The sequence below is a fragment of the Melospiza georgiana genome, chromosome 10 (assembly GCF_028018845.1).
Source record: "Melospiza georgiana isolate bMelGeo1 chromosome 10, bMelGeo1.pri, whole genome shotgun sequence".
In the NCBI taxonomy this organism is placed as follows: domain Eukaryota; kingdom Metazoa; phylum Chordata; class Aves; order Passeriformes; family Passerellidae; genus Melospiza; species Melospiza georgiana.
In genome coordinates, this window is record NC_080439.1 from 20,916,395 (window position 1) to 20,942,412 (window position 26,018).

At 49.9% G+C, this 26,018-nt stretch overlaps 1 protein-coding gene across 1 annotated transcript; it reads right to left on the bottom strand.

The window, feature by feature from the left end:
- Window positions 1–1,373: 1,373 nt before the first annotated feature.
- TF (transferrin) lies at window positions 1,374–23,046 on the bottom strand. Its single transcript, XM_058030787.1, has 25 exons — window positions 22,870–23,046; window positions 20,677–20,840; window positions 20,391–20,499; window positions 19,581–19,772; window positions 18,520–18,655; window positions 18,192–18,247; window positions 16,993–17,162; window positions 16,685–16,871; window positions 15,184–15,338; window positions 14,990–15,083; window positions 14,321–14,350; window positions 13,500–13,658; window positions 12,233–12,377; window positions 11,715–11,779; window positions 11,422–11,606; window positions 10,573–10,759; window positions 10,151–10,186; window positions 9,707–9,730; window positions 7,550–7,750; window positions 7,304–7,398; window positions 6,436–6,513; window positions 5,332–5,414; window positions 4,657–4,793; window positions 3,827–3,881; window positions 1,374–3,183 (listed from the first exon to the last, which is right to left on the bottom strand). Exons 1-25 carry the CDS (start codon window positions 22,910–22,912, stop codon window positions 2,967–2,969), a joined length of 3,003 nt encoding a protein of 1,000 aa, XP_057886770.1. The 5' UTR covers window positions 22,913–23,046; the 3' UTR covers window positions 1,374–2,966.
- Window positions 23,047–26,018: the final 2,972 nt, after the last annotated feature.

Here is a 26,018-nt window from a genome sequence, read left to right on the forward strand (position 1 = left end):
GCTGCATCCATGTTTATGAAGGAAGTCGAGGGAAAAGGAAGGACAAGAGCAGACCTGCCCTGGATTTGCTCTGGATCACCAAAGTCCTCACAAAAAAGAGCTCTCTCCATGTTAACCCTGCTCCTTTTCCCCCTCTACCTAGCAGATTCACCCTGAACACCCACCTGACCTTCTGTAACTTTCTCCCCTTCTTTCACACCCAGCAGGACAAAGCCCCAGGAGGGGCTGGTCACAAAGGGCACAAGGTGGCCCAAATGGGGCCAGGAGCTTCTGCTGGCACCCTAAAGGTGCCAGGGTGGTGGCTCTGTGCACAGGGAAGGTCACAGCTGGAGCACCTGTGCTGGGCAGCCTTAGAAACCACCCCTTGGGTTGCTGATGTCTAGGCATGGTTATTTTTGCTTTTCAGCAATCTCTCCTCCTCTTTCAGGTTTTCTGCTATCCCAGTCATCACTGTGCTCCTCATTCTCCTCCAAAAACATCTGTCTTGTCCAGGGGAACAATTCAGAGTACAATCCATAGCAAAAAAACACTGACCCAAAGAGCTGTAGCACAGTGAGGGCCTCGGTGCCTGGGGATGTGTGAACACAGCACGTTCCTCACCCAGGGTCAGGCAGCTGCAGCAAGAAGGGGCTGAGTTCATCACATCCCTCTGTCCTGCCAAAGCCATCCCAACACAGCCCTGCTGAGCTGCAGCCTCAGGAGCAGCACTCCCAGCTGACAGAGCCACGGGCTAGGAACAAGGTCAGGAGAGCAAAGAACAAAGCACAGAGCTGACTGGGGAATCAAGAAAAACAAGAAAACAACACTCAGACTTTCCAGTTCTGCTCTCTTCCCTCAGCCACTGGGGAAAACCAGCCCTGAGTATTTAAATATTTAAAAAATCATGGAGTGAGGCCCAAAAAACTCCTGGAGTTGTGCTCTGGGCACAGCCCCAGCTCAGCCATGGCCGTGCAGCCACTCCCCAGCCCAGGAAAGCTGAGGCATCTCCTCTGCATCCAGCACAGCCACAGGGTGCCACAGCCACCTCCAGGGCACAGCAGTGCTGCTCTGCCACCACAGCCACCACAGCTGGCTGGAGCTTTCCTGTGCACACCACCAAAGTGCCTTTTAATTATGATTTGTGGGCGTTTTTTTGCTATGTGATGATCAGTTTCTCAATTATTCAGACCAAGAAGTAAATAGAAAACAAAAAAAAAAAAAAAAAATACCCCAACCCCAAAGCCCTCTGTGTGCAGAAAATAAAGTTTTTTGACAACACAGAGCTGGCCACAGAGCAGGAAGGTTGATGCCCAGCACTGTGCTGAGCCCCATTCATGTGGATCTGATACCACTGGGAAGAGCCAAGGCAAACACAGAGACTGAAGCAAGACTTGAGAACAAACATTTCAGCATAAAAGAATTTACTTAAGGAATATTTTTTTTAAAAATAATAACTTAAAACCCACCATGGCCTCATGGTACCTCCCCCCTTAAGCTGAGGCTGGTGCTTGTCTTCTGCCATCTCTGTAAGAACAATCACATCAGCAAACAGCAATTTTTTGCCCAAAATCATTTCAGCATTATGGATATTTGAAGCAGGCAGCCCAAGACCTCCAGCTAAAGGAGTTCAAAGCATGACAAACACGTTCCAACAGGACTCTGCCTGCAGGAAACAGAAGAATGTAACATGTTTGGTAAATATAACCCTCCCCTGCATGGATGGCTCCCGAGGCTGGAAATGCAAGGACCAGCTTCATTACAGGCACAGGCCTTTGCTCAGGGCTGTTCCTGCTCTTCCCAACACCTGGCAATGCTGCAGGGAGGCAGGGAAAGCCCCAGAGAAGGAAAAGAACATAACAGAGGAGTTGAGGGATGAAGGAGGACTCAAATCACAGGGGAGAGAGGGCTACAAACTACAGAAGGGTCTGCCAGGAGCCAGCCCCTTCCCCCTAAAACAACAGGGGAAGCCACAAAGAGAAAATGTCACTGCACTAGGACTCTGCAATGTGCAGTGAGACACAAGCTGGGAAAATCTCCCATTTCCTTCCCCCCTTCCTTGAGCATCTCTGCCACAAGGAGGAAGCACACCCACGTGCTGGCAGCTCCTTGGCTTTCCCTCTCACTGTGCCCTAAGTGCTGACTAATTAATTACACACAAAGCAAGACCTTCCTGCAGCAGGAGACTGCACAGCAAACGCCTGGCAGGTCCCAGCTGCAGGCACAGGTCTGAAAGTGTGCCCACCTCACAGTTTCATGCCATGACCCCCTGTAGCTCTGCCACTCTGTTCCTGGCTGTGGGAGGAGAAGCAGAGTGAAGCTTTCAGAACAGCCCTCAGCTGAAGAAAAACTCCCAGGAGCTGATCAAGAGAGGAAATCACCAAACATGGGCACAGAGCTGGGCCCAGGGAGTAAAGCAGGGTTGGTTTGGACATTTCACACTCCTCCTGCCCCACAGAAATGGGGCTGCACCAGTCTGGAACAATGGGAAGGCAGACACAAAGAGGAGAACAGCTTTTTGTACTCTCTCAATGCCTGCCCAACTCAGGGAGCTTGTGCAGTGCTCCCCAGCAGCCCCAGCCATAAGGTGGTCAGGGCTCTGAGGGGCAACAGGGCTCTAAACCATGGCAGGAAACAAAAGGCTCACTCCAGCCTCTAGAACTCACCTGCCACTGCACTCCTTCCTGATTTGCTTGGCAACTACCAAAAAAAAGCTTAAAGATTAAGGAAAAAAAAAAACAAACCCAGAGGTTCAGCAGCCCAGAGGAGGGCAAGAGAAGAGGGGAGAGGATAAAAACATTGCAGCATGAAGGGACAGCCAGAGGGTATCACACCAGCAATTGTCAGGTCTCTCCCAAGCCCATGAGCAGCAGAAGAAGACACCACAGTGCTGACTTCCAGCTGGAGTTCCATCTTTTTACATCAAGGTGAGATTTGAGTGCTCCAGACCATCTTTTCCCCTTCAGCCCCCCAGCCCTGTCCATCTGTGTTCAGGCCACCTTCACCAGCCACTTCTGGAGGGCCTCCAAGTCAGCCTCTCCCTCCTCTCCCTTGCTGCCTCGAGCACTGCACTCCACAAACTCCACCTTCATGGGCAGCTGGGAGAAGTCAAAGTCCTTGCCCTTCTTCCCCAGCTGGGCAGGGCCCCCTGTGGCTGAGCCATCCAGGCTGGTGGGGGCTGCAGAGCGTGTCACCCGCAGGGTATTGCTGCAGGGAGAGAAGGAGAAGGGTCAGGAATTGGGGACCAGGGGAGAACCACCTGCACTGGGATGTCTGGGGTGGCAGCAGCATGCCAGCTACACCAGGGACACAAGGCCCAGCACTGCCCTGTGAGGCTCAGGGGAGTAGGAGGGCACTCAGGTTTGGTTTTGTAATAAAGGACAGCAGAAATCAGATAATGATGATGATGATATCCTTATCCCAATTTGCACTGGAATAACAGTGCCTAACAGGGCACAACAACTCCCTAGAAATCCAACACCTACACACAGGTAGTTGGCAAATGCTCAACATCAGAACAAGCAATTTATTGCTTATTTTCCTGCAGAATGAGAATGTGTGGCAACTAACTCCTGTGCTAAAAGGCAGGAGGTTGAGTGTTCAGCCTGGAGGAGGCACAGCACAAACAGCCCTGCTGCCGTCTGCTGGCCAAAGGGGTTATAGATCCAGGGAATCATTCAGCTTGGAAAAGCCCTCTGAGACCATGGAGTCCAATGCAAACCCAGCACTGCCAAGCCCCACACTAAACAGACTGTTCCCAGTTCCACAGGGAACTCAGACACAGCTCAAGGGAGCTCACTGAGGTAAGAGAAAAAGGACAAGAGGGATTGAGGTCCCATTCCATACTTACAGCTCTTTCTCCAGCTGTTGCTGGATGAGTTTTGCTGATTTTGCCATTGTGACATCTGGAGAGAAAATAAGGAAATCAGCTCTTTGGTTGTCAGAATTCAGAACCTTGTTCCTCCCCCTAAAGTAAGGCCAGTTCACACTGTGCAGTCACTGGAGCTACCAGGACAAGGACAGCTGTGCCTGCAGTGGGATGAGGGATGCTGGAGATTTGGGATAGCAGGCGTGAATGGGAACAATTTAACAATCTGACACAATACAGGGAATTAATTTCTTCTTTCTGGGCAGGAAGATACTTCAGAGGATGGGTTTGATGCACCAGCACTCCCTCCTGTCCTGTGCTTTCCACTCGTGGCACACAGAGCCATGAGTTAGGGCAAGAAATAATTACAAAACCCAGATCTGACACTGCCCCAAAACATCCCATTATTACACAGGGACCCACATTTTCACTGCAGAATTTGTAGGGATCTGAAAATCAGTCTTTTTTAGTAGCTGGGAATTCAGGCTACTCCAGAGAAAACATGGAACTCTGGCAGCTGAACATAGTAACTTTGAAGCTGCTGAGTGTATAGGGATAGTGTGAACTGATCCTATTCCCTGCTGCCTGGATGGAGACTGAGGAACAGCTCTGCACAAAGCCAGCAGAAACAAAAAGCCACACAAAATCCACCCGCATCACCTACACCCACCCAAAGAGCTGCAGCTCTCCCAAGTGAGAGTTTAACACTCCTGCTGAGTAGTCAGGGTTTAAACCTGAACTCCAGCCCTCCTTTTGCTGCAATGCCAGCCCCCAGGGGCAGCAGGGAGCCCTGCAGGCCCAGCCCAGGGTACCTTGCTTGTTGCAGGCGATGAGCAGCGCGGGCGCGTTCCTGAGCACGGTGCCGTCCACCAGCACCTGGTACAGGAACTCCGCCACGTCCTTCACCTCCCGCTGGAAGGCCACGCTGTCCACCACAAACACGATGGCTCTGGGGCAACAGGCAAGGACAGGGCATGGGGATGGAGCTCTGCAGTCACCTCTCCCTGCAGGTATTCCAGCCTGGGCTGACATCTCCACATCTGGTCTCAGCCAGCCCAAGCGCAGACTGGCAGCGTGTGCTGGATGAAATACATCCCATGGCCAGCTCCAACTCCAGCAGGAATTCTTCCCCTGTCCCCCAGGATATCCCCCTGCCCCAGGATATCCCACACCCCCCAGACCTCCCTGCTGCAGTGGCTTTGCCTCCTGGTGCACCACAAGCACAGGCAAGTAAGAAATTCATGGTGCGATTTTGGGATTGTCCTGTGCAGGGTCAGGACTCCACGATCCTGTGGGCCCCTTCCCACTCAGGATATCCCATGAAGGCAAAGCAAAAATTAACCAGCAGCATCCCCCCACAGCAGAGCTCTGACTCTAGGGGCACCACCAGGCCAGCTCACAGCATTCCCAGCACCATCATTTGGTTTATCTCTTTCCAAAGGATCACCTGTCCCCTCCTCCTGCCCTGCTGATCCCCTCCAGGTTACCTGGCTGCAGCCTTGAACCTCTCCAGGAACTGCAGCCTCAGACTCTCATGGCCTGGAAGGTCGATCAAGGTCACACTGGTGCTCTGGAACACAGGCAAGGAGGAATTAACAACACCTGATCTGGGGGTGATCTGTGATCACAGACTGGGAAAAGCAGTCTGACCCTGCATTTGTGTCCTGAAGGCACAGCCCCACCTGCCCTGACGCAGAGCACAACAGCCTCACCTACTCACACACACCAAGCCTCCCTAAATGCACCAAACCTTGCTGGGAATAACACAAAAATGACTTTGCAAGAGCCTTTTTTAACTGGAGGCTGCAGAGGTTTTCCTTCCCAGGAAAGGCAGGGCCCAGCAGGGCCACGTCACTGCTCTCCAGATAAGGCTGCAGCAGCCCACTGCTCCTGAATTTCACTGGAAAACTTGGCCATGGTTAAAAAAAACAATCAAAAAAACAATCTGCCTTGCAGATACTTGTCTGCTTAATTAAAGAAACAGAAAAATGGAAAAAAAATTTTCAAAAACCCTGCACATTATTGTACAAAGTTTTTTCCTTATTATCACTGTTGTTAAGAATGACTGAGAAGGTGAAGCCACAAAACCTGCCTCTGCTTTCACAATTCACCAGCAGTTAAGCTGCTGCCAGCATTCTGCTCTCCCTGCCACGTGTGCATCCAGCACAGGAGATTTCCAAAATGAAAGAACTGCCAAAAACTGAAAACAACCAGATCTGGGAACCTAAAAATAACAAAATCCTTTCTGGGACCATATAAAGTCCAGCTGGAGCCTCTGCTTAAACCTGATAAAACTTTGAATTCCAGGTTTTCTTCGCAGAAACAGAAATTACTACTGAGGAAATAAACCAATGCAACAGAACAGTGAAACCCCCAGAGGTGTGGTTTTCAGTCAGAAATGTTTCCCTACTTTACAAGCAAAGAAAAAAGAGCCTGTGGAACCCAGTTATATATTGCACATCCCAGTATTTCTTTCTCAGTATGCATGGCCTGGAAAAATCCTGTCCTGCACTCAAACTGAGGCCTGAGCAGCACAGAAATTCCCAGGTTTAGGAGGGGGAGCAGGAAAAGGGCAGGGGCAGGGCACTCACCTTGTCCTGGCTGAGCCTGTAGACTGCAGAGCTGTCGGTGATGGAGGTCTGGGTGTCCCGGTAGCGCCCCGACAGCAGCTGGGGGAACAGGCACAGCCTCACAACCACGGCCTGAGAGGCTCCCCAGCCCAAACCAGCACCAGCACCACCCTCAGACTCCTCAGGAACTCAAATGGTCCCACAGGGTAACGGGCAGCAGAGATCTGATCTCAGGTTCCTGCGGGGAACTACAGCTGGGGTCGCTTTCTCCAGTTAATTAATAAATGGTCATTAGGAAAATAAATACATATTTAAATTGTGAATCTCCACTAAATAAGAAGGAAGAGAGTGTACTAACAAATCCTTCAGAGTTTCCATGGCTGTGCCCCTTTCTTTTTCAGACTCAACAGTAACAGAATATCCAGGGTTGGAAGGGACCCACCAGGATGATCAGCCCAACCCCTGGCCCTGCACAGACACCCCAACAATCCCACCCTGGGTATGACAGCGTTGTCCAAACCCTCCTGGAGCTCTGGCAGCCTTGGGGCTGTGCCCATTCCCTGGGGAGCCTGGGCAGTGCCCAGCACCCTCTGGGGAAGAATGTTTCCCTGATCTCCAACCTCAGCTCCCCTGGCACAGCTCCAGCCATTCCCTGGGGTGCTGTCCCTGCTCCCAGAGATTGGAGCTGCACACTGCCGTGAGGTCAAGCATCCCTAAACCTTTTACCATGACAAATTCAAACCAAAACGCAATTTCTTTGGACACCCCGTGGTGGACAAAACTCGCTCTCCATCCCTACTTACCCCTGTAAACCCCAACTTTCAATCTTTTCATTAAAAGATTAAAAACCGAACTAAGGGGAACTCCTTCACCGGGGCTCCCCGCTCACCCTCGCGAAAAGCAGCGTCTTCCCCGCGTCGCAGAGGCCCAGCAGCAGCACGGCCTTGCGACTGCTCTTCCTGCCCTGCACGAACCGCCAGAGCACTGCGGGAGAGAGGAGCAGACGAGGATGAGGAGGGTGAGGAGGATGAGGAGGATGAGGAGGATGAGGGGACACCCGAGCCCGCCGCTGCCGGCACCGCCGCGCCCTCAGCAGCCCGCGGGGCGGGGGGAAAGGGAGGTTCCCGAAACTCACGGAAGGTGACGGCGACGGCGATGAGCGCGACGAGCACGGAGAGCACGGCGGGGCCGCCCAGCTCCCGCCGCAGCGCCGCCAGGTGCGGCTCCAGCCCGCCCGCCATGGTCCGCACTCGTGGCCACGCCGCGCTTCCGCCTCCGGCCCCGCCGCACGGCGGGAAGGGCAGGCGCGGGGGCTGATGGGAGCTGTAGTTCTCCTCTCAGGAGCCTGGAGAGACATGGAGTGGTTTAGGGTGCAAAAGGCTCTCTGACCCCGAAGTGCCACATACACAGGGATTTTAAATCCCGGGCAGATGGGCCAGGGCTGGACAGCTCATTCTGCAAAGAAATTTTCCGATGTCCAACCTAAACCTCCCCTGGCACAACTTGACGCTGTTCCCTCTCATCCTGTCCCTGTTCCCTGGGAGCACAGCCTGACCCCCCAGCTGTCCCCTCCTGTCAGGAGTTGTGCAGAGCCACAAGATCCCTCCTGAGCCTCCTTTGCTCCAGGCTGAGCCCCTTCCCAGCTCCCTCAGCCATTCCTGGTGCTCCATTCCCTTCCCCAGCTCTGTTCCATTCCCTGGACACGCTCCAGCCCCTCCATGTCCTTCCTGAATTGCTGGGCTCAGAACTGGAGGTGTCTCACAGGTCCCAGCACAGAGGGACAGTGTGAAAAATGTGTATTTTATGATTGGCTTTTTATGAACATTAAAATGAATATTATATGTGTTGTGTTAGAAAGTTATGCTGTATTCATTTTCTTAAGTAGTGTGTTAAATATAGTTTTAGGTTATACATAATATTAAAATAGAAACTATGCTATGTAGGATAATTTTTTTAAGACTCGCAGTGAGGTAGCAGCCACAGGACACCTAAATCTTTCAGAGAAAAAGAATTTATTGCTCTCTTACCGAGTTCTTCCTGCCTCATTCAGCCCTGAAGATGCTGTCAGGATTCAGAGGAGGAAGTTTACACTGACTAGACAGAATCCTGTGTTTGAATGGAATTTATGCATCATGTATGAGATGTATGAATATGCAACAGGTTATTGTTTTTAAGGGTTAATCCTCTGGTAATGTGGGTCCTTTTTCAGGCTTATTTTGCCCAGAAAGAGGTACCCGGACTGTCTGTAACTCTTTGTTTTTATTGTCTCGTATTGTCCTAATTCCAATTGTCCAAATTTTTATTACTCTAATTATATTGCTATTTTTATAGCCACTTTATTACTATTAAACCTTTAAAATTTTAAAAACAAGTGATTGGCATTTTTCACACTGTCCTTGAGCAGGAGATGGGACCCAGAGGTCCCTCCAGCTTGAGTGATCCTCCAGTGAGGTTCCTTTTATCCTTTAATGCCTTCTACCTATGGGACAAGAGCTTACAGCTGACATGAAATGCAGATGGTGCAGCTTTTTTTGGGGAAAGTTCTCTAACTGAATTGTAGAAACAGCCTGTTAGAGGCACTGATTCTCTTTCTTTGTTAATTTTGAAGAATGTGTTTAAAAAACACCTGTCCAGTGTATTCATTCTACATAAACTGAGGGATTGCATTTCATCCTTTCCTGTCACACTCTGCATTTCTGCCATCCAGGGGGATTTTCAGCCAGGCTGCTGGACTTCTCACTACACTTAGCATATGCATCCAAAAATCATTAAAATATTCATTCCCTCAAAGCCAGGAGCTTTGTGCTCTCAGCATCTCCTCCATGCCTGCCTTGACAGCAGCACTGGGACACCCTGGATGAGCCCAGGCTGCTCCAGGACTGGGACACCCTGGCTGTTCCTCTGGAGCAGAGAGTTTCAGCAGCCCTTTATGCCTTGCCTTTTTATTTTAAAGTGGTTCAGAATCAGGCAAAACAAGCTACATGTTTGTTTTCAGGTCAGCAGCACAAAACCAGACAGACTGCTAAAACAAATAAGTTCCTGAGCAAATCCTAGATTTTTCCAGAAAGTAAAAGGGATTGATTGGACTCTCCCCATCAATACATGTCCTGCCTGCTGGGAGGAACTCAGACTCAGCCAGCTGAGATCTGAGACACACCAGCTTCTGTTCACCCCTCCCATCTTACTCCCACTGTATTATTTTGGTTTGGAGTGGGTTTTATTCCTCCTTCATCTTCCCTGACACAAACATTCTCCCTCTTCCTGTGTCCCAGCCACACTGGGGAACCCTCACCTGCCAGGGGGACAATGGGATAATCTGTGTAAAGCAAAAGCACAGAGAGTACAAAGCATCTGTTAATTAGGCTCCAGGGTATATTCAATCCATTTTGCTTCAGCAAATGGTGCAAGAAATTTCCCTAAAGGGCAGCAGTAAGTGACAAGAGCCACGCTGGTGTCTGTCACTGTACTACAACGAGAGGCATTGAGGAAGGAATGGGCTTAAGGACCATTTGGAAAAATCTCAGGACACCTTTTTAGATTTTAAATTTTATTTTTTGCTGTGCTGGCAGCAGAGAATTGTAAAGTGTCAAAGAGCTACTTTCAGAGTGATGAGGGAGGGCAGACAAAGCAGTGAAGGCAGAGGGCCCTCCGTGGGTCAGTGTTTGCTGCTGAGGGCACAAGAGGAGTCATGGCTTGAGGTTTTCTCCCCCACCTCGAGGATCCTTCCCATCTCCCTACTTGTCTGCAAGGAAGGTGCACACCTGGAGAAGATCTGGAAAGGGAAAGGACAGGGAGAAGTTCAGATCCTGCTTTTAAACACTCCCGTCCCACCAGCACACATCCAGCCATGCCAACAGTGTCACACCATGGAAAATCCACAGTGTGACACAAAAAAAGAGCTTTAACCACAAATCCCACACTGCTGGCTCTGGGGAGGGAGGTCTCTATTTCCTAAAGGTAAGGAAAAATCTTTTATTCACGTGGCTGCCAGAGCAGCAGATTTTAAATCTGTTCTCAGTTCACCCAATGAACTTTGAGAAAAGAATATTGACATTTTCTTCCTTTAAAGGCATTGAAAACACAGTTCCAGAAGAAACTGCTCATGCCTGCAAGGTAAGAACTGCACTTCAGGACTTCCTCTGGGGCTGTTCCAGTTACCTGATGGATTGCAGGTGTTGAGGCTGGCAAGTGAAGCATAGTATTTATCTCCAAGGAATTCCTTGTACGAGATTCCATCACGGAGACTGATCAGGCACTTTGTCCGGTCTTTAAACAGGAGATCCTTGGATTCATATGCAAACATATTGAAATCGTCTCTCCTGGTTCCTTTTGGTCCAAACAGCCTCTGAAATAAAGGCACAAAGAGGAGAGAAATAGAAAGCTGGCCTACTTCATCCTGGTTCTTCACCATCAGTCTGGGAAGCCTCAAGCCAGGCTCTGGAAATTTAGGATTGAGCCTTCTGTCTGTATGCTTAGAGGAGGGATTGCTCACTGGGAGGGACATTTCTTGTCTCATTTTAACATGTCCCTGTGTGCAGAGATGCTGCCAGCAGGTCCTGCAACTTAACCATGAGTAGAAGCAAAAGACCAGACCTCTCACCAGACCCTGATGGTGGAGCCAATATTAAAGTTTGCAGGGAGAAACAGAGATGGTCCAGCCTGGTTCTGGTCAGCTCTGCGTGTGCAGGGAGCCTGATGTTGGGGCTGAGCCTGACCCAGCTGTGGCACAGACCAGGCACCACAAAGGAGTTTCTGAAACAGCCCAGCAGGAGCAGAGACAGGAAAGGAGGTGATAAAATCATGTCACACAAGTACAGTGTGACAGCAGCAACAGCTGTAATCCCACTGCTACCTAAAGGTGTGTTTGCTAAGGTGGTAGAGGAGAAGGAGCACTTGGGAAGGGATGGAGGAAGGGGGAGGCCAAGGGGTAAAAGCTTCCACCTCACACTGACTTGGAGAAAATCAGAGCAGCCCCACAACATTTCTTCTACTCTCAGCACTACAAACCTCTTGGTTCTCCAGCATCTCACGGACTTGGCGTGCTTTCTCAGGACGTGCCATCACAGCGTGGGTAGGAACTTTGGCCAGGTTGCATCTTCTGTAATCCATGACATTTGCCCGCTGCCCATCAGTGCACAGCAACTCAAATTGGTCCATTTTCAGATCTTTGGCCCAGCTTTCTGTATTTTTGCCTATAAAGAGAATGGGTTTGAAGATTCAGAGTGCTTGCATAGCAGGACATCAGCCTCAACACCACATAAGCAATCCTGCAGATGGGGAAGGCAGCCCTGTGCACGTACCATCAGTGTTCTCCTCAACGATGGAATGCTTGATAAAGGCCACATCCCCCTGCTCAACCAGACACCTGGGAAGTACAAAAAGAGGCCAGTGATGTAAATGCTTGAATCCTGTCCCTTTCCCACAGATTTGATTTAGACTTGAGTCTATTCTGTACAATTAATCTCCAAGGACATCCAGGTCTAGAAGCCCTGCCACAAATATTTTAAATATATCTGAAACACAGCCTTTACACTCCTTATTTATGTTAAGAGAGGAGTACTTCTGCCATTGTGGCAGGGCTTGTGCCTCTCCAGGTTTGCCTGGAAGCACCAGGACATGAGTTTTACAGAATGGGGGTATCTCACGCAAATTTTCAGAAAGCAAAGAAAGAGCATGTATAGAATTACAGAGACATGCCCTTTCAGTGGTGTAATGGAGAAAAAGAGTTCGTGTGGACATGAGGCTGTGCTTCAGCTGTGGCCTGTCCTCTGTGAGCAGCCCCAGGGCCCTGAGGCAGCCTGGCTGTCCCAGCACGTACCGCAAAGCTCCGGTGTATCCGTAGTACTGCTCATGGCTGCTGGCAACGCACTTCTCAGGAGGGACCCCCCCTGAGCCCTTGCACAGCTGGCAGAGGCGGGAGCTGGGAGGAGACCCGGGAGCACAGCCCTGGCTGAAGTATTCATCTGGAGGCAGGGATAGGAGAAATTCACTTTTCCTGCCCTGAGAAGTTAGGTTTTATTGTAATAACACATTCTCGCTCACTGGGGAGCTGGAAATGGGGTGGGAGAAGGAGCATGGCTTAGTGGGCAGCATATCACGTGCATCAAAGTTTGACCATGGAACTTGGGTCCTGTTATTGTTGATAATTATTGTTATTGTTGATAATTATTGTTATTGTTGCCCACAGAAGCTGTGGCTGCCCCTGCATCCCTGGGAGTGTCCAAGACCAGGCTGGATTGGTCTTGGAGCAACCTGGGCTCATGGCAGGGGTGGAATGGGATGGGCTTTAGGGTCCCTTTCCACCCAAACCATTCCATGAATCTGTGACGAAGCAGGGCCTAAGGCTCAAGTGCAAGAGGTACTATCTTGGAATAAAAAGAGGAATGTTTTGCTTGCAAACCATTCCCAGCTCCCACAGAGCCAGCCCGAGCCTCCACAGCCTTTATGGGTCAGCAGAGGTGCATTTGGCAGCAGTGTCAGAGCTCTTGGGGTAGAAGGGACAATGGAAAAGGAAGGCAGGAGGATAGAGACGCTAAGAATAAAACTTACTAACACTAATATCTTCATGTAGTTAGTGACTTCCTTTTAATAATTATATGCTTACTTTGTCTTGCTTGTTAACATTGATAATGTTTCCAAATTATTTTTGTTGGACCATAACTCTCAATGAAGTCTTAGGCAGTCAGATTAAGTTTCTTAAAGATCAGCCTCTGTCCCCTGTTCTCAGCCCTTCCCCTCCCTTTGAGTTTCATCTTTTATCCCCACTCCACACCTTGCACAAGCACCAGGCCCATGTGGGGCAGCCCACGTTCCCTTTTTGGGAACACCTCTTCGGCTGCTGCAAAAGGAAGGGGAGAGATGTGAAAAAAAAGCAAAGACCCCCAAAGCAGCTGAGGTGCCATATCATACTCTGAAGTGGATGCCAAATGCCTAAAATTTTGCTCAGTGAAACCTTAAATAACAGCATCTCCATTTCCTCCCTCCAAGAGGGAATCTTCGAGGCACAAGAAACCATGAAGGATGGTAAAAGATTTTTTTGTGAACAGATTCCCAGCTCAAAGAGATGGATTCCAAATTGGACTCACCAAAGTTGCAGTTGCCTGTCCTGTTGTGGATCAGGCCCATGGGGATGTTCCAGCCAGCAGTTCTCCCCACTGCGGTATGGCACGACTTCTTGCCCTGCAGGTTGTTCCAGCTGATGTCCTTGTCAGACTTCTTCACAACAGCCACAGCAAAGTAGGTTGCTTTCAGAAGATAAAATAGAGAAGAATTGAGGCCTGACCCAAGGATCCCACTGTAATCCCTTAGGAGAGAGCACTGGCTTCACTTGGGAAAGGGCATCTATGAACAGCACAGAATTACTTTGTGCTTATAAGTACTTGGCCAGGCAGCAACAATGGAAGAGTTTGTAGATGTGATGCATCTACTTCCACCACACTCCTGGGAAATTATTATCCCTGACATTTCCCTGCCCTCCAAAGCTCTGATACCTGGGCATATGAGAAGCCTATGAGAAGGCAAGGCACAAATGAGGATTTTTTATCCACTCCTGATTTCTTATTCTCTCCTTAGCAAAGAACAAAACCCTCCCCTCCTCTCTCCTTTCCATTTCTAGAAAGAACAATTTCCTAATGCTGCAGCCCAGCCCCTCTTCCTCTGTTCACAGCCCTGACACTGTTATAATGTGACCACACCAATCTCTGCCACTACCAAATGTTTCACCTTGACCTTATTGCAGCCCCTAATTTTCCCTCCAACTGCTAAACCTATCTCCCAAAATTCTAATATCTACACTGGACACTCTTTGGGTGGAGACTGGCCATTTATTCTCCACTCATGACTCATATCTACTTTTCTACTTAAATCCCTCCGGACTGTTTTCTGTCCTTCTGTTGGCAGGAATTACCTGGTTCTTCTTGTGATTCACAGTGATTGTCTGTGGGAGGGAAGAAGAAGAAGATGTTAAGTTAAATACACCTCAAATCCAAAAGAAGAATCAAGCTCACTAATTTCTGGAAAAACTCTGTTGTAAAAGTGACTATTTCAAGTAACATCTTATGAATCAGCAGAACAAAGCAGAGCCTCCAGCTGCTCCTCTGAGCTAAAACAAGCAGTTTTACCAAGGCTGGTGCTAAAGGACCAGGGCATCCTAATTAAAACAGAGTTCCTGACTATCCATGGTTGTTCTGCTTTCATGAAAATACATGCAATAGTGGGCAGAGTTGCCTCAGAGCACCGTATGTTAGGCTGGGCATCAGGAAAAGGTTCCTACCCCAGAGGAGTGGGGTGGTGGGACACTGCCCAGGTTCCCCAGGGAATGGGCATGGCCCCTGAGCTGCCAGAGCTCCAGGAGCCTTTGGACCATGCTCCCAGGCACAGGCTGGGATTGTCAGGGTGTCTGTGCAGGGCCATGAGTTGGATTGATGGTCCTAGTGGGTCCCTTCCAACCCAGGATATTCTGTGATTTCTGCAGGATGCAGCACCGCAGCTGCTTTGCAAGATTCCAGAATAGAACCAGCACTTTGGCACCAGCCCATTCCCCACCAGCTGGACCCTGAGACAGAGCTATGCTTACCCTCATAGCTCTCTGCCATCACTGGCACCAAGCCACACATGCCAGCAGTGTAGACAAAGCCTCCATCTAAGCTGATGGCATCTGCTTCACCTTTCTGAAATGGAAAAGGTGCAGAAATGAAATGCTGCACATCCCCAGGCCAGCGCTTTCCAGAGCTCAGATGGTAAAAGAAGAAAAGGGGAAAAAAGCTGTACCATGATCTTTGTGATGCATTCCTTGGTGTCCTCTGCCACAACACACTCCACATCCCCATTGCTCATCACACTCCAGACATCACATTTCTTCTTCTCATCCCTGCCAATGGCACACCACTGGATCTTGTTGTCCCTGCGGCTGGGGCTCAGGCGATCTGCAAAGGGAAAACAGGGAAAGCAGGGATGAGCCCTGCACAGCCACCTCCTGGTGTCACTGACTTATTTCCTGAAAAACCCTTTCATTAGGATCTTTTCTCCTGAGAAGCTGGGAGGCTTTGGCTTCCCCATGTTTTGCTGCTTTGGAATGTGATTTGGAGAATTGTTTACCCAGCATGTGAAATTGTTTTTACTTGATGACCAATGACAGCCACCTGTGTCGAGGCTGTGAGCAGTCACAAGATTTTATTATGATTCCTTTCCTTTCCTTGCTAGCCTTCTGATGAAATCCTTTCTTCTATTCTTTTAGTATAGTTTTAGTATAGCATTTTCTGTTCATATAATATATATCATAAAATAATAAATCAGCCTTCTGAAACATGGAGTCAGGATTCTCATCTCTTCCCCCATCCTGGGACCCCTGTGAACACGGTCACATCCTGGTGTGAGGGACTTGGCCACAAACCACCTGTACACACCAACCTGCTGCTGGTCAGGGCAAGGAGTTCTTGTTAATTAAGCCCTGGGCTGGCAAGAATAGAAAATAGTGATTCTTGAGCTATAGAAGGCTCAAAAATCAACTTACAGGTCAGAAAGGTGAATTGCTGCATAACACAAGCCATTCAGGCAGATTTCTGTTAGCTAGAACTACACAACCACTAAACACCTGTGTGATAATAGTAATTGAAATTGCTGCCTGAAATATGTCCCACATTTTCTGCACTCCTCACAGCCCAGACAGCCATGAGACTAAGACCACACTGAACTGGAAACCTAGTTATGTTTCTGTAGAACAGCACTTGAATAATCTGGTTTGATGCTATGTGAAGTCCATTCACCCCCTTCCATAAATATCACTTAAGAGAAGTGAAGCATAAATTGTACTATGAATTCTTAGTGGGTTTCAGAGATCCTTTGTAGGATGTTTGACTCTCAGAAAGCTATCACAAAATGCTTGATGAATTTAGATGGAAATCAAGGACATTGTTTACCTCAAGTGTCTCAACCTGGTGTCTTGGGATGTTCCTTCTTTTTACAGCCTAAAAATGTTTTTTCTAAGCAGCAGTTATGACCGTGCCCAATCTCTACCACCAGCTGAACAACTGGTATGGAGTTTGTGTAGATTTTCCATATTTGTCAGTGTGGTGATTTTGGTTTGGATACAACAAATTCCTTTGTTGATGTTAGTGAAGTTTGTGAAGGTTCTGTGATTTCACATTAAATAGTTTGCAGATAATACAGTCTGTGAAAAAATCATGTTGTTTTTGTGTGGCTGTATTTGCCAATGCCAACTGATCCACACAGCCCATGCTGACATGACACTGGTGTTTGATGTCCTGCCTACCTTGCTGGAGGCTCTGGACAGCACTGTAATACTCAAAGCCCAGGTAGAGCTGAGAATCCATCAGTGATGGGATTTGCTTCAGCTGTACTGCAGAGTCTTTGAAAAGCAAGTCTTTGAGGGCTGGGTCCTTCTTGCCAGGTGGCCCAAAGAGGTGGAAGGTGCTGGTTGTGCCCACACCAAATTTTTCCTGCCACAAGGGAAAAAATAATCAGCAAACAACCACACCAAAACTCTTGGAAAGCTGGAGAAAGCGACCAAAACCAGAGGCCAGGGGATGTTAGAGGAAGGAAAGGAGAGATTGGTGGTACCTGTGCTTTGGAGAGGAAGTTCCAGATGTCATTGACCTTGCTGTCATCTCGAGCCACAACAGCATGAGCAGGAACCCTGGCCCAGTGACAGGCCTTGTAGTTGTCCACGGGCTGGCGGGTGCCATCCAGGCACAGCAGCTCGTACTCATCCTTCTCTGCCGGGGCATTTTCTAAAGGAGGGGAGGAACCATGAGTTGCACCACCATAAAAACAGACAGAAAGGTGAGTTTGGGAAGATTTGTAATTAATTTATTTCTGCTGAAGCTCTGGGGTAATTTCTTGGCAGAAGACAGGTTGCAGGAACCCCCCTTGCAATGGGGTCATCTTGGGCATATGAAGGCAATGCCTTTGGAAGAGAGATCACCTCAGCCTCTGCCATAACTAACCCAACAGTACAAGGGTTTCTGCACAAAGAGGTACAAATAGGTTTACAAATCCCATACAAATGGATTGAGCAGGTCAGGAGCTGCACATGGCCAGTGAAGGCCAGTAGGTGACTAATGTCAAGGCTACAGAGAAAACCCAGGACTGACATCAAGAGGTTACATGAGAATTCAAGAGTGAAGGGACTTTTGAAGATCCCTGGTGAATGCAGGGACAGAGCAGGATGTTCCAGGTAGATCATTAAATCCTTCAATGATGGAGAGTGCACAGCTGTCCTGGACAATCTGTCCCACTACCTCACTGTCCCCAAGGGGAAAATAATTCCCCTTGTATCTGGTCCCCAGGCTGATCAAGCCCATCCTACAGATCACCTCCTTGCAGGACAGTTATCCCTGCCCCATGACCACCTTGGTGACCCTCTACTGAGCTCACTGCAGTCCTGGGTGTGCCAGGCCACCCTTGGTCTCCACAGACTTAGTGAACTCTTGCTGTGGGCTGAATTCCCTCCAAAATCCCTTCCAGAGGGATGGGAGACCTGCTCAGCTGCTCACATTACAGCTGGCTCTGAGATATGGCACCAAGTAGGTATTTCGGCTACAAAGAAGAACTCAGAGAAGAAAAAGTGGATTCACCATAATCCCATTTCTCATTAACAAGGATGAGTCAGTTCACAATGTGCAAAACTTTTTTCAAAAGATGAAAGAAGCATTTGAGCCTGGAGAGGAATGAAAACTGCACAGTGTAGACAAATTGCATGGAGTGGCAGAGAGAGGTGGGGCCAGAAAGAGGAGAAATGAGGGATCTTGCAGGTGTACCTTGAACAGTTGTGTGTTTCACAAAAGCCACATCTCCTTTGCCATCTTTCAGACAGCTGCAGGTGGGAGGAACAGAAGACAAGTTAGAAAAACTGGCATTGTGACTCCCTATCTCCTGTTTCAACAAATTATTTTTGGCATAAACTGCAGGCATAGAGCAATGATCTTCCCCAAAAAAGCTATGCTGGAAGGGAAGAAATTGTAGTGGCAGAGAAACAATTCAGTCTCCTCAGGACCCATGATTCCAACTCAGCCCTCCCTGATACAACAAAAACTTGCATATGTCAGGCTAGAATGTTTTCCCAAAGGAGAAATAACTGTCACTCACTGAAAGGCTCCAGAATATCCAGAATAAGGTCCCGTGCGGGACATTTTGGTCTTGGCATCCCCCTTGCACTGACGGTACAGTTTGGCTTCAGTGGTGGCACCAGGGACACAGCTGGCAGAGAAGAAATTGGCCACAGCTACGGATGAGAAACAAACAACAGTTGGTCAAAAATCCTCTTTTAGGAGAACAGGGAAGGGAGAGGACCCCCAAGAAATGTCAGTGTCCTGTGAGCTACCTTGGGACCCCCACAGAGGATTGGGCAACACCTCTTTCACCGTGACACCAGCCCTGGCTGAGCTCCCATCCCAGTCTCACCCTGACACCCCTTTCACTGTGACACCAGTCCTGGCTGAACTCCCACCCTGACACTTGGTGTCACCCCTTTCATGGTGACACCAGCCCTGGCTGAGCTCCCACCCCAGTCTCACCCTGACACCTGGTGTCACCCCTTTCACCGTGACACCAGACATTGCGGTGTGATGTCATGGTTTGCCTCAGATACCCCAGGTTCCTCCCTGATAATTCCCTGCCAAGTGTGTCAATCATCCCTCCTTTCCATACCCTGACCCCTGCTGAGCGCTGTCTGTCAATCCTGGCATTCCAGAAGGGCATTGAGTGATTGGCAGAATTCAAAAGATGCCCCACTCCTGAGGAGACATTGGGCCATCCAGGTGTCCTCTGTCCCTTGAGACTTTCCCCCCCTATCTGGTTGGTGGTCCCTCGTGTTCCTTCCCTCCCTCTCTCCCTGGAGTTAAAAGGAACAGCAACCACGTGGTCTGAGAGTTCTGTTGGAGCTGTTGCTGCATTCCTGGGCCAGGAATAAAGCTCTGGATCCAAACTCTCCATCAGAACCAACTCCTTTCCTTCACCATCACCTTAAAGCTTCTCTGCCAAGGTAATCCTGAGCTCCTGCAAGCCTGGACTTGCCTCCATGCGCCCAGCTGCAGCATCCAGCCAGCCAAAGGTGCCTCTGGGGTGAAAACACCATGGCTGGCACCTTTTGGTCAAGCAGCAAGGGCCAGACAAGCCCAGGCACATCCTATGCAGCTGTATTGGCTCACCTTGCTCGATGGAGCCCGAGTCTTTGCCGTCCCACTCGATGGCCCCACGGTGGATGAGGGTCCCAATGGGGATGACCCAGCCTGCTGACCTGCCCAGCCCTGTGTGGCAGGAGGTCTTGCCCTGCAGCTCATCTATGGAGAAGCCTGTTCCTTTCTTCACAACGGCCACGGCGTAGTAGCTGGTAGTGGAGCCTGCAGGGCAGGAAAAAGGAATGGAGCAATGGGAAAAGAGGACTTAGGGACATTTCAAATCCTAGTAAACCCCCAGTTTCAGGGAACAGAGCGCTGCACTTCTAAACAATCAGCTAATTTGGTTGAACACTTTTTTCCTGGGGATTGCCTGCATTTCTTGTCTTAGTGATCTCAACTGGGTGTCCCTCCCAACCACAAGTAATGCTGTTGCCTCCCCAATCTTTTTTTTTCCTTATCTTGATGACTGCACAGGAAATCACAGAACTCATCTGTGCCTCCCAGCTCTGTGTTTTACCCACAGAGTTCAAGGCCACTGAAAGCAGATCTCTGGGACCATTTTTATGCCATGTTTCAGGAGGACCATGATTTCTGCTCATGGGATCAGAGACCTGCACTGCAGCAAATGACAAGAAATGGAGCACTGGGCCCTGTGACCATGGGTGATGATTCACATTTTGCTGAACTGCCCCCCCATGCCTTCCCCTCTGGGACCTGGAAACCAGGGGCAATATCTTAGACCCCCAACCAAAATAAGTGGGAACTCTGCATGGAAGGGATGGCCTCTGCACTCTCAGTTTGTTACCAATATTTGGCTTTAAAAATGGCATGGAAATGTACCTTCACTGTGTTCATAGACCTCAGCAGCAATGGGCTTCAGCTTGTAAGGAGCAAGGCCTGCCTCAAAAACTTGACCTCCATCCAAGCTAATGGCATCTGCTTCGCTGTTCTAAACAACAAAGAGATTTCATCAATTAACAAAGAACAGGAAAAGCGCTTCCCAGAGTCTCTCCTGGATCCTTGTGTATAACAGGAGGATCACAGGTAACAACCAGAAAGGAAACTCCATCTCCAGGTGTGACAGGCTGCTGAAACATCCCAGCAGAGGAATTTGCTGCCCACTCACCGAAATGGCTTTTATGCAGTCAAGGTATGATGCTTTCTGCAGGCAGCTGAAAGCAAAGTTCTCCTGTTGCATCTGGTCCTTCAGGCTATTGCATTTTTTCTCCTCTGCTGAGGAAATTGTGCACCACCTGACACTTGGCTTTTGGGGAGCAGCAAAACACAGAGCTGTAGAAAGAACCAGAAATAAAGTCTCAGAGAGGTAGAAAGGCATTGATTGGAGAGGAACAGCATCTCTGTGAGCACAAGGTCAATGGTTCCCTGTGAGCACAAGGTCACTGCTTCCCTGTGGTCACGGCCTTGGGTGATTACTACATGCAGGATCTCCCTGGCCACACAGGAAGGTCCTTTCTTTCTTTCTTGCCTGATGTGTGCACCATCAGGAACATCTAGGATGATCATTCCTGTCCCTGGACTATTGAGATTCAAGCAGCCTGGACTCACAGCAACATCCACAAGATTAGGAGAACAAATCCACACACTTCAATAGAAATCAAGCTCAAGCCTTTGCAAAAACAGAGAGAAAAGTTGGAGCACAGAAGCAGTGTCTGTGCCAATAACCCCAGAGGGGGAGCGGCTCTGAGCTGGCCAGGCTGTGTGCAGTGCACTGCCACCCTCCCCTCCTTGGCAGCTGAATGATCTGATCTATTGAACTGTCCCTCTGTCTCACCTGCTCCACTGCACCCCTGAGAGATGCCACAGCACCACCACTGTCCCTCCATGAGTGCCCCAAGCAGCAAAAGCAACTGAATGGCTGCTCTGGGGGACGAGAACAAAGCAAAAGCCTCCAGTGGATGCAGATTCATGTCCCCTCCAGAAACCTGAAGCCAGGAATGCTGGAAACTTGCAGTTCAAGGATGTGGCCAGCCTGTGCTGTCACTTCACCTCCACTCTGCCCCTTCTGGGCAGGGCTGTGCAGACCAAGAGGCCACTTGCACCCCGCTCTCCCTCCAAACCTCCATGGCACATTTCCTCCAAACACCTCCAGATTAACCTGGGTCATTTCCATTTTCCCCTTCATCTCAGAAATAGCCTCTCTTTACCTGATTCCTGAGCCTCCCAGTGGAGGTGCTGAATTTGGCCACAGGGAGAATCCTTAGCCTCAATTCCAGTGGCCACCACCTCCCTTTTCATATGTTTTCCAAGTTCATCATACAATTTTCAAGTCTTGGCTGCACAAAGCCATGGTCACCTAATGCTGGCAAGCATCCTGCCAGGGGCAGAGGCTGGGGACATCCTGAGGGAGACACCCCAGCTGTACTGGTGACACTGGGAAGGCAATGGCAGCCTGAGTCCCCTGGCCACTGTCACAGACCTTTTGGGTGACTTCTTGTCTCTTTCTGTGCAGGGGAAGAAGAGGAGGAACCATTAAAAAAACATCTTTGCATGCTAATATTCAGCAGAGGTGCTGAAGGACTTCCTGATGCCAGAGGCACAGGGAGCACTTCCTAACAGAGGACATTAATCACCACCACACTTTAAGGGGGATCAGAAGAGACCTGGTGCCTACTCCAGGAAGGAGATCCCTCTTTCCCTGTCCAGGTGCAGCCAGCAGTCTCCTTGCCACGGCTACCTGCCTGTTGCCTGCCAGAGATGTGAGCAGAGAAAGAAGAAAGAATTGCTCCAAGCAGGGCCAGCCCTTCAGCAGCACAAATTTGGCATAAAATAGGCAGGAGCCTGAGCAAAGTGCAGCTGCAGCAGCAGGACAGAGCAGCGCAGGAGCAGAGTGGGAAGCGCACAGCATCTTTCATTATTTAAGCTCTATTTTACTGTCACTGCCCTCAAGTTTAACCAAACACATGCACAAGCTTGACAGGCATGTCTTGCAATAATTTCTCCCCCCTGGCTGAGCCAGTGCTCCTCTTCCAGCACAGCATTGGACAGAGGATGATTTTTCCCTTCGCCCCGTGACAGCCGGAGCGCGCAGCCTGTCCCAAGCATCCCTCCTCCTTGCAGGGTGGGCATCGGCAGTGTGGGCAGCTGCAACCCTCCCTGCATCCCACAAAGCTGTCAGTAACATCAAAACACCATCCTCTGTGACAGATCCACGGCTGCCAAAGCAAGCACTGCTTGTGTCCTGGCTGTTCCTTTGCAGCTGCCTGCTCTGGTGTACGCCGCAGCTCCGAAACAGCCTTGCCTGGGGGACACGGAGGTTTTGACTTCCTTCCCCCAAAGTTTGCTTTCAGCAGACACTTACCCACTATCCCAAGGGATAGCACAGTGAAGAGTGCGAGTTTCATGCTTGAGCAGGGGTCGGGTGCCGTGGGAGGGGTGCAGCAGCCTTGGTCACAGACCGTCCCCTCCGAGTCTGTGATGGCTCTGGAACCGCTTTCTGCCCCTTTTATAGAGCAACAGCCTTGGCTGTGTTTGCAGAAGCAATGACCTAACACTGTTTGTCCTTCCTTGTTTCTCAATAGCTCCTAAATCGCCCCCCTCCCTGGATCAGCCCATTTTTAGGAAGCCTTTCACTTTGGCACTGAACCCTTCCGCAGGCGGGAGTCGGAGCAAAGCGCTTTGCATTTTACAAGGGGCTTCAGATGGAAAATTCCCAAGTTGTGACATTTGAATTCTCCTGCGGGCTGAAACGCGGCAGGAGAGGCGATTTTCTTTGTGCTGCCCACCCCCTGCCTTGCCCAGAACTAATCTCAGAAAGTCCCTGCTGGATCCAGAGCTGAGTTTTGTGTGTTTGCCAGTAACTGCTGCTGAGGTGCCCGTTGCCCCTTGGCTCTCAGCACCGAGTGCCTGCCCGCTCCCTTGTGTGCTCCTGGCAATGGCAGTGGGGTTGAAAGGCAGTAAATGAGTCTTACACATGATCTGGCAAAAAAAAAAAAAGCCAACAGCAGTGGCCAGACAGCTCCATAAGTGCCCTGCAGACAGAAGGAAGCATCACGCTGTACTTTTGGTAAATTTTTGGTATGAAGCTGGGAAGAAATGCTGAGATTAGCAGTCAGCCTCCTCCCACTTCCTCTGCAAATCTTCTCCATCCCATTGTGTCACTCCTGGCCTGTCCCTGGGGCCAGAGGGCATGGCTTGGTCTATGAAGGGCAGCCATTGGGGTGCTGTCCCAGCCTTCATGTCCCCATCTTTGCTGCCAGGTACAGGACCAGCCTCATCCTTTGGGACATGCTCACAAACTGAGAATTCCCTGGACCACATCAGCCAGCCCTTGAGCCTGAACAGCATCCCTGGACCACTGCTAGGGCTGATTCACTCACCATGTCCACCCCACAGAAGCTACAGCTGTATCTCATCCAACTCTTTGGAGCAGTTTATTTCCACAGAGGTGCTCCCAGGCAGCTGTGGAAGCCTTTGGAGCTAAGGCTGGTGTTCCCAGGGGTCCCCAGGCTGGCAGTTGTGATGAAAACCCAGCTCACCTTGAGTGAATAAGGAGAAAATGCCCTGAAAATGGAAGAAAAAAACCAAAGGGGAATTTACTGAACCTCAAGGCGGGGTGGGCTGAAGGAAGAGGGCAAAAAGCCCAGCCAGGAGGTCCAGCTCCCAGGCTTGCCTTCAAGAGCATGAGCCTCCCTTGGAGGGAAGATCTCCTGGATCCCCTGCACAGGTCCTTCTTCCTCTGCACACAGCTGGAGGCTGACTGGAAGCACCTGGGCTGGCTCTTGTCCCTTCTCCCAGCAGGCTGAGGGCAAAGCGACCTGCAGGTGGTGGTGGTGCCCAGAGTGGCTTCAGTACAGGTGGGAGCCCAGTGCCAGGCCAAGGATTTGGCTCTACAGAGTGACCCAGGGAGGTGGAGGCCCTCAGGCAATGACCACCTCAGCTGTGGCACCAGGAGCCCACCCTGCCTGTGGCTGAGTGAGAGGCACTCCTGGACACACTGGTTATTTCAGCATCATCTGTGGCACTTCCTTCAGCATGGCTGGCTCCTGTTTCTCATCCCTTCACCCCCTGCTTTCCCAGAAGAGAAGAATTTCCTGTGTCCAGAGTGTCTCCAAACACACTGCAGCTGTAGGAGGACTGACTTTCTCGCACCTCAAGCCCCTCCTTTTAAAAGATCTCCCATCCATATTTACTCCAGCAAGCTGTGGCCTTACAAGGTCTTTTTCTACCAAGGCAGGTAGAAATGACTGAAATCCATCCCCAGCTTCCTGCAGGTCTCACTGATCCCTGCCTCACTCATGCAGCCTTAGCAACATCCCCATCCATGGGAAGAAGAAGGACAAGGGCTTGCAGGAAAATGTCCCACATGGTTCTTCCAGAACCTTTTGCTGATTTGTTCCAAAATGCCTCTTCTAACAGAGATATTGAGAAACTGTAGTTGCAGCTGAAACAACAAAGACCCCTGAGCACCTAAACATTGGTGGAAATGCTTGGGCATATTGACTCCACAAGCAGTTACAGCACTGCCCAGATAAAGATACTTTTACCACAGGACAGATGAAGGGGAAAGATGCAGAAGAGAGCTTGGAAAACATAAAGGATCTACTCAAATAACAGCAGAGCAGTTTCTGGAAGAGCCCAAACTATCTTTGCCTTCTGGACATGGTTCCCAGACCATTTTCCATGGACAACTCCTCTCTCCCTTCTCACATTATGCTTGCATCTCAATGCCTTCTCTGCCTGCCAAGGGCATGGCTGTGATGTGCTGATGGGATGGGTGGTGTTCACTTCACATCTCTTTCCCTTGCCCTCCCAGCTGGCATCAAGGCAAATCCAGAGGTGAAGGAAGAGGCTTGGATTGCAATACCTCTTGTACTACAGCAACCTCCTGTGTTTCCAGATCTCCAGCCACAAGTCATCTGTAACATCACCAGCCACATGCAGAGGTGCTTCTCCTTTTGGTGCTAGCAAATCCTACCTTTCTCCATGATGATTCCACTCTCCTCCTGGTGTGCATCCTTCCTGTGGATGCTCCTTCAACAGCTTGGACTCCTGTGGCCAAGCCTGTGGAGAAGAAACTCTTTGAATACACAGCTTTCCTTGGAGGGACCCCATGGCAGAAGCACAGCAGGCCAGGGCTGTGCCCTCTGGGCCACCTGGGCTGAAGGCTCAGGCCTTGCTCTCCAAAGGACCCAACAGCTCTCCAAGGTGGTTCTTTCTGAAGAGTACAGCCCACCACACCATGGGATGCCTTGGAAGGAAAAGGAAAGTGTCCTGGTTAGCCTCCAGCTGCAAAATGCCATTTGTTTTGGAGTCCAGGAGGGATGAACTGCATGATGCAATCAATTTCCTCCCCTGAACATCCATCAGACATCTGCTTTGCCAAATTTTGTATTAGAAAATACATATTTAGTAATATGGTGAATCCTGCCTCTTGCTAAGTACACTCACCTCTCTCTACAGGTCCTGTCTGACTCATACCTGGCTGCCTGGGTGCATGGTTGGTCCCAT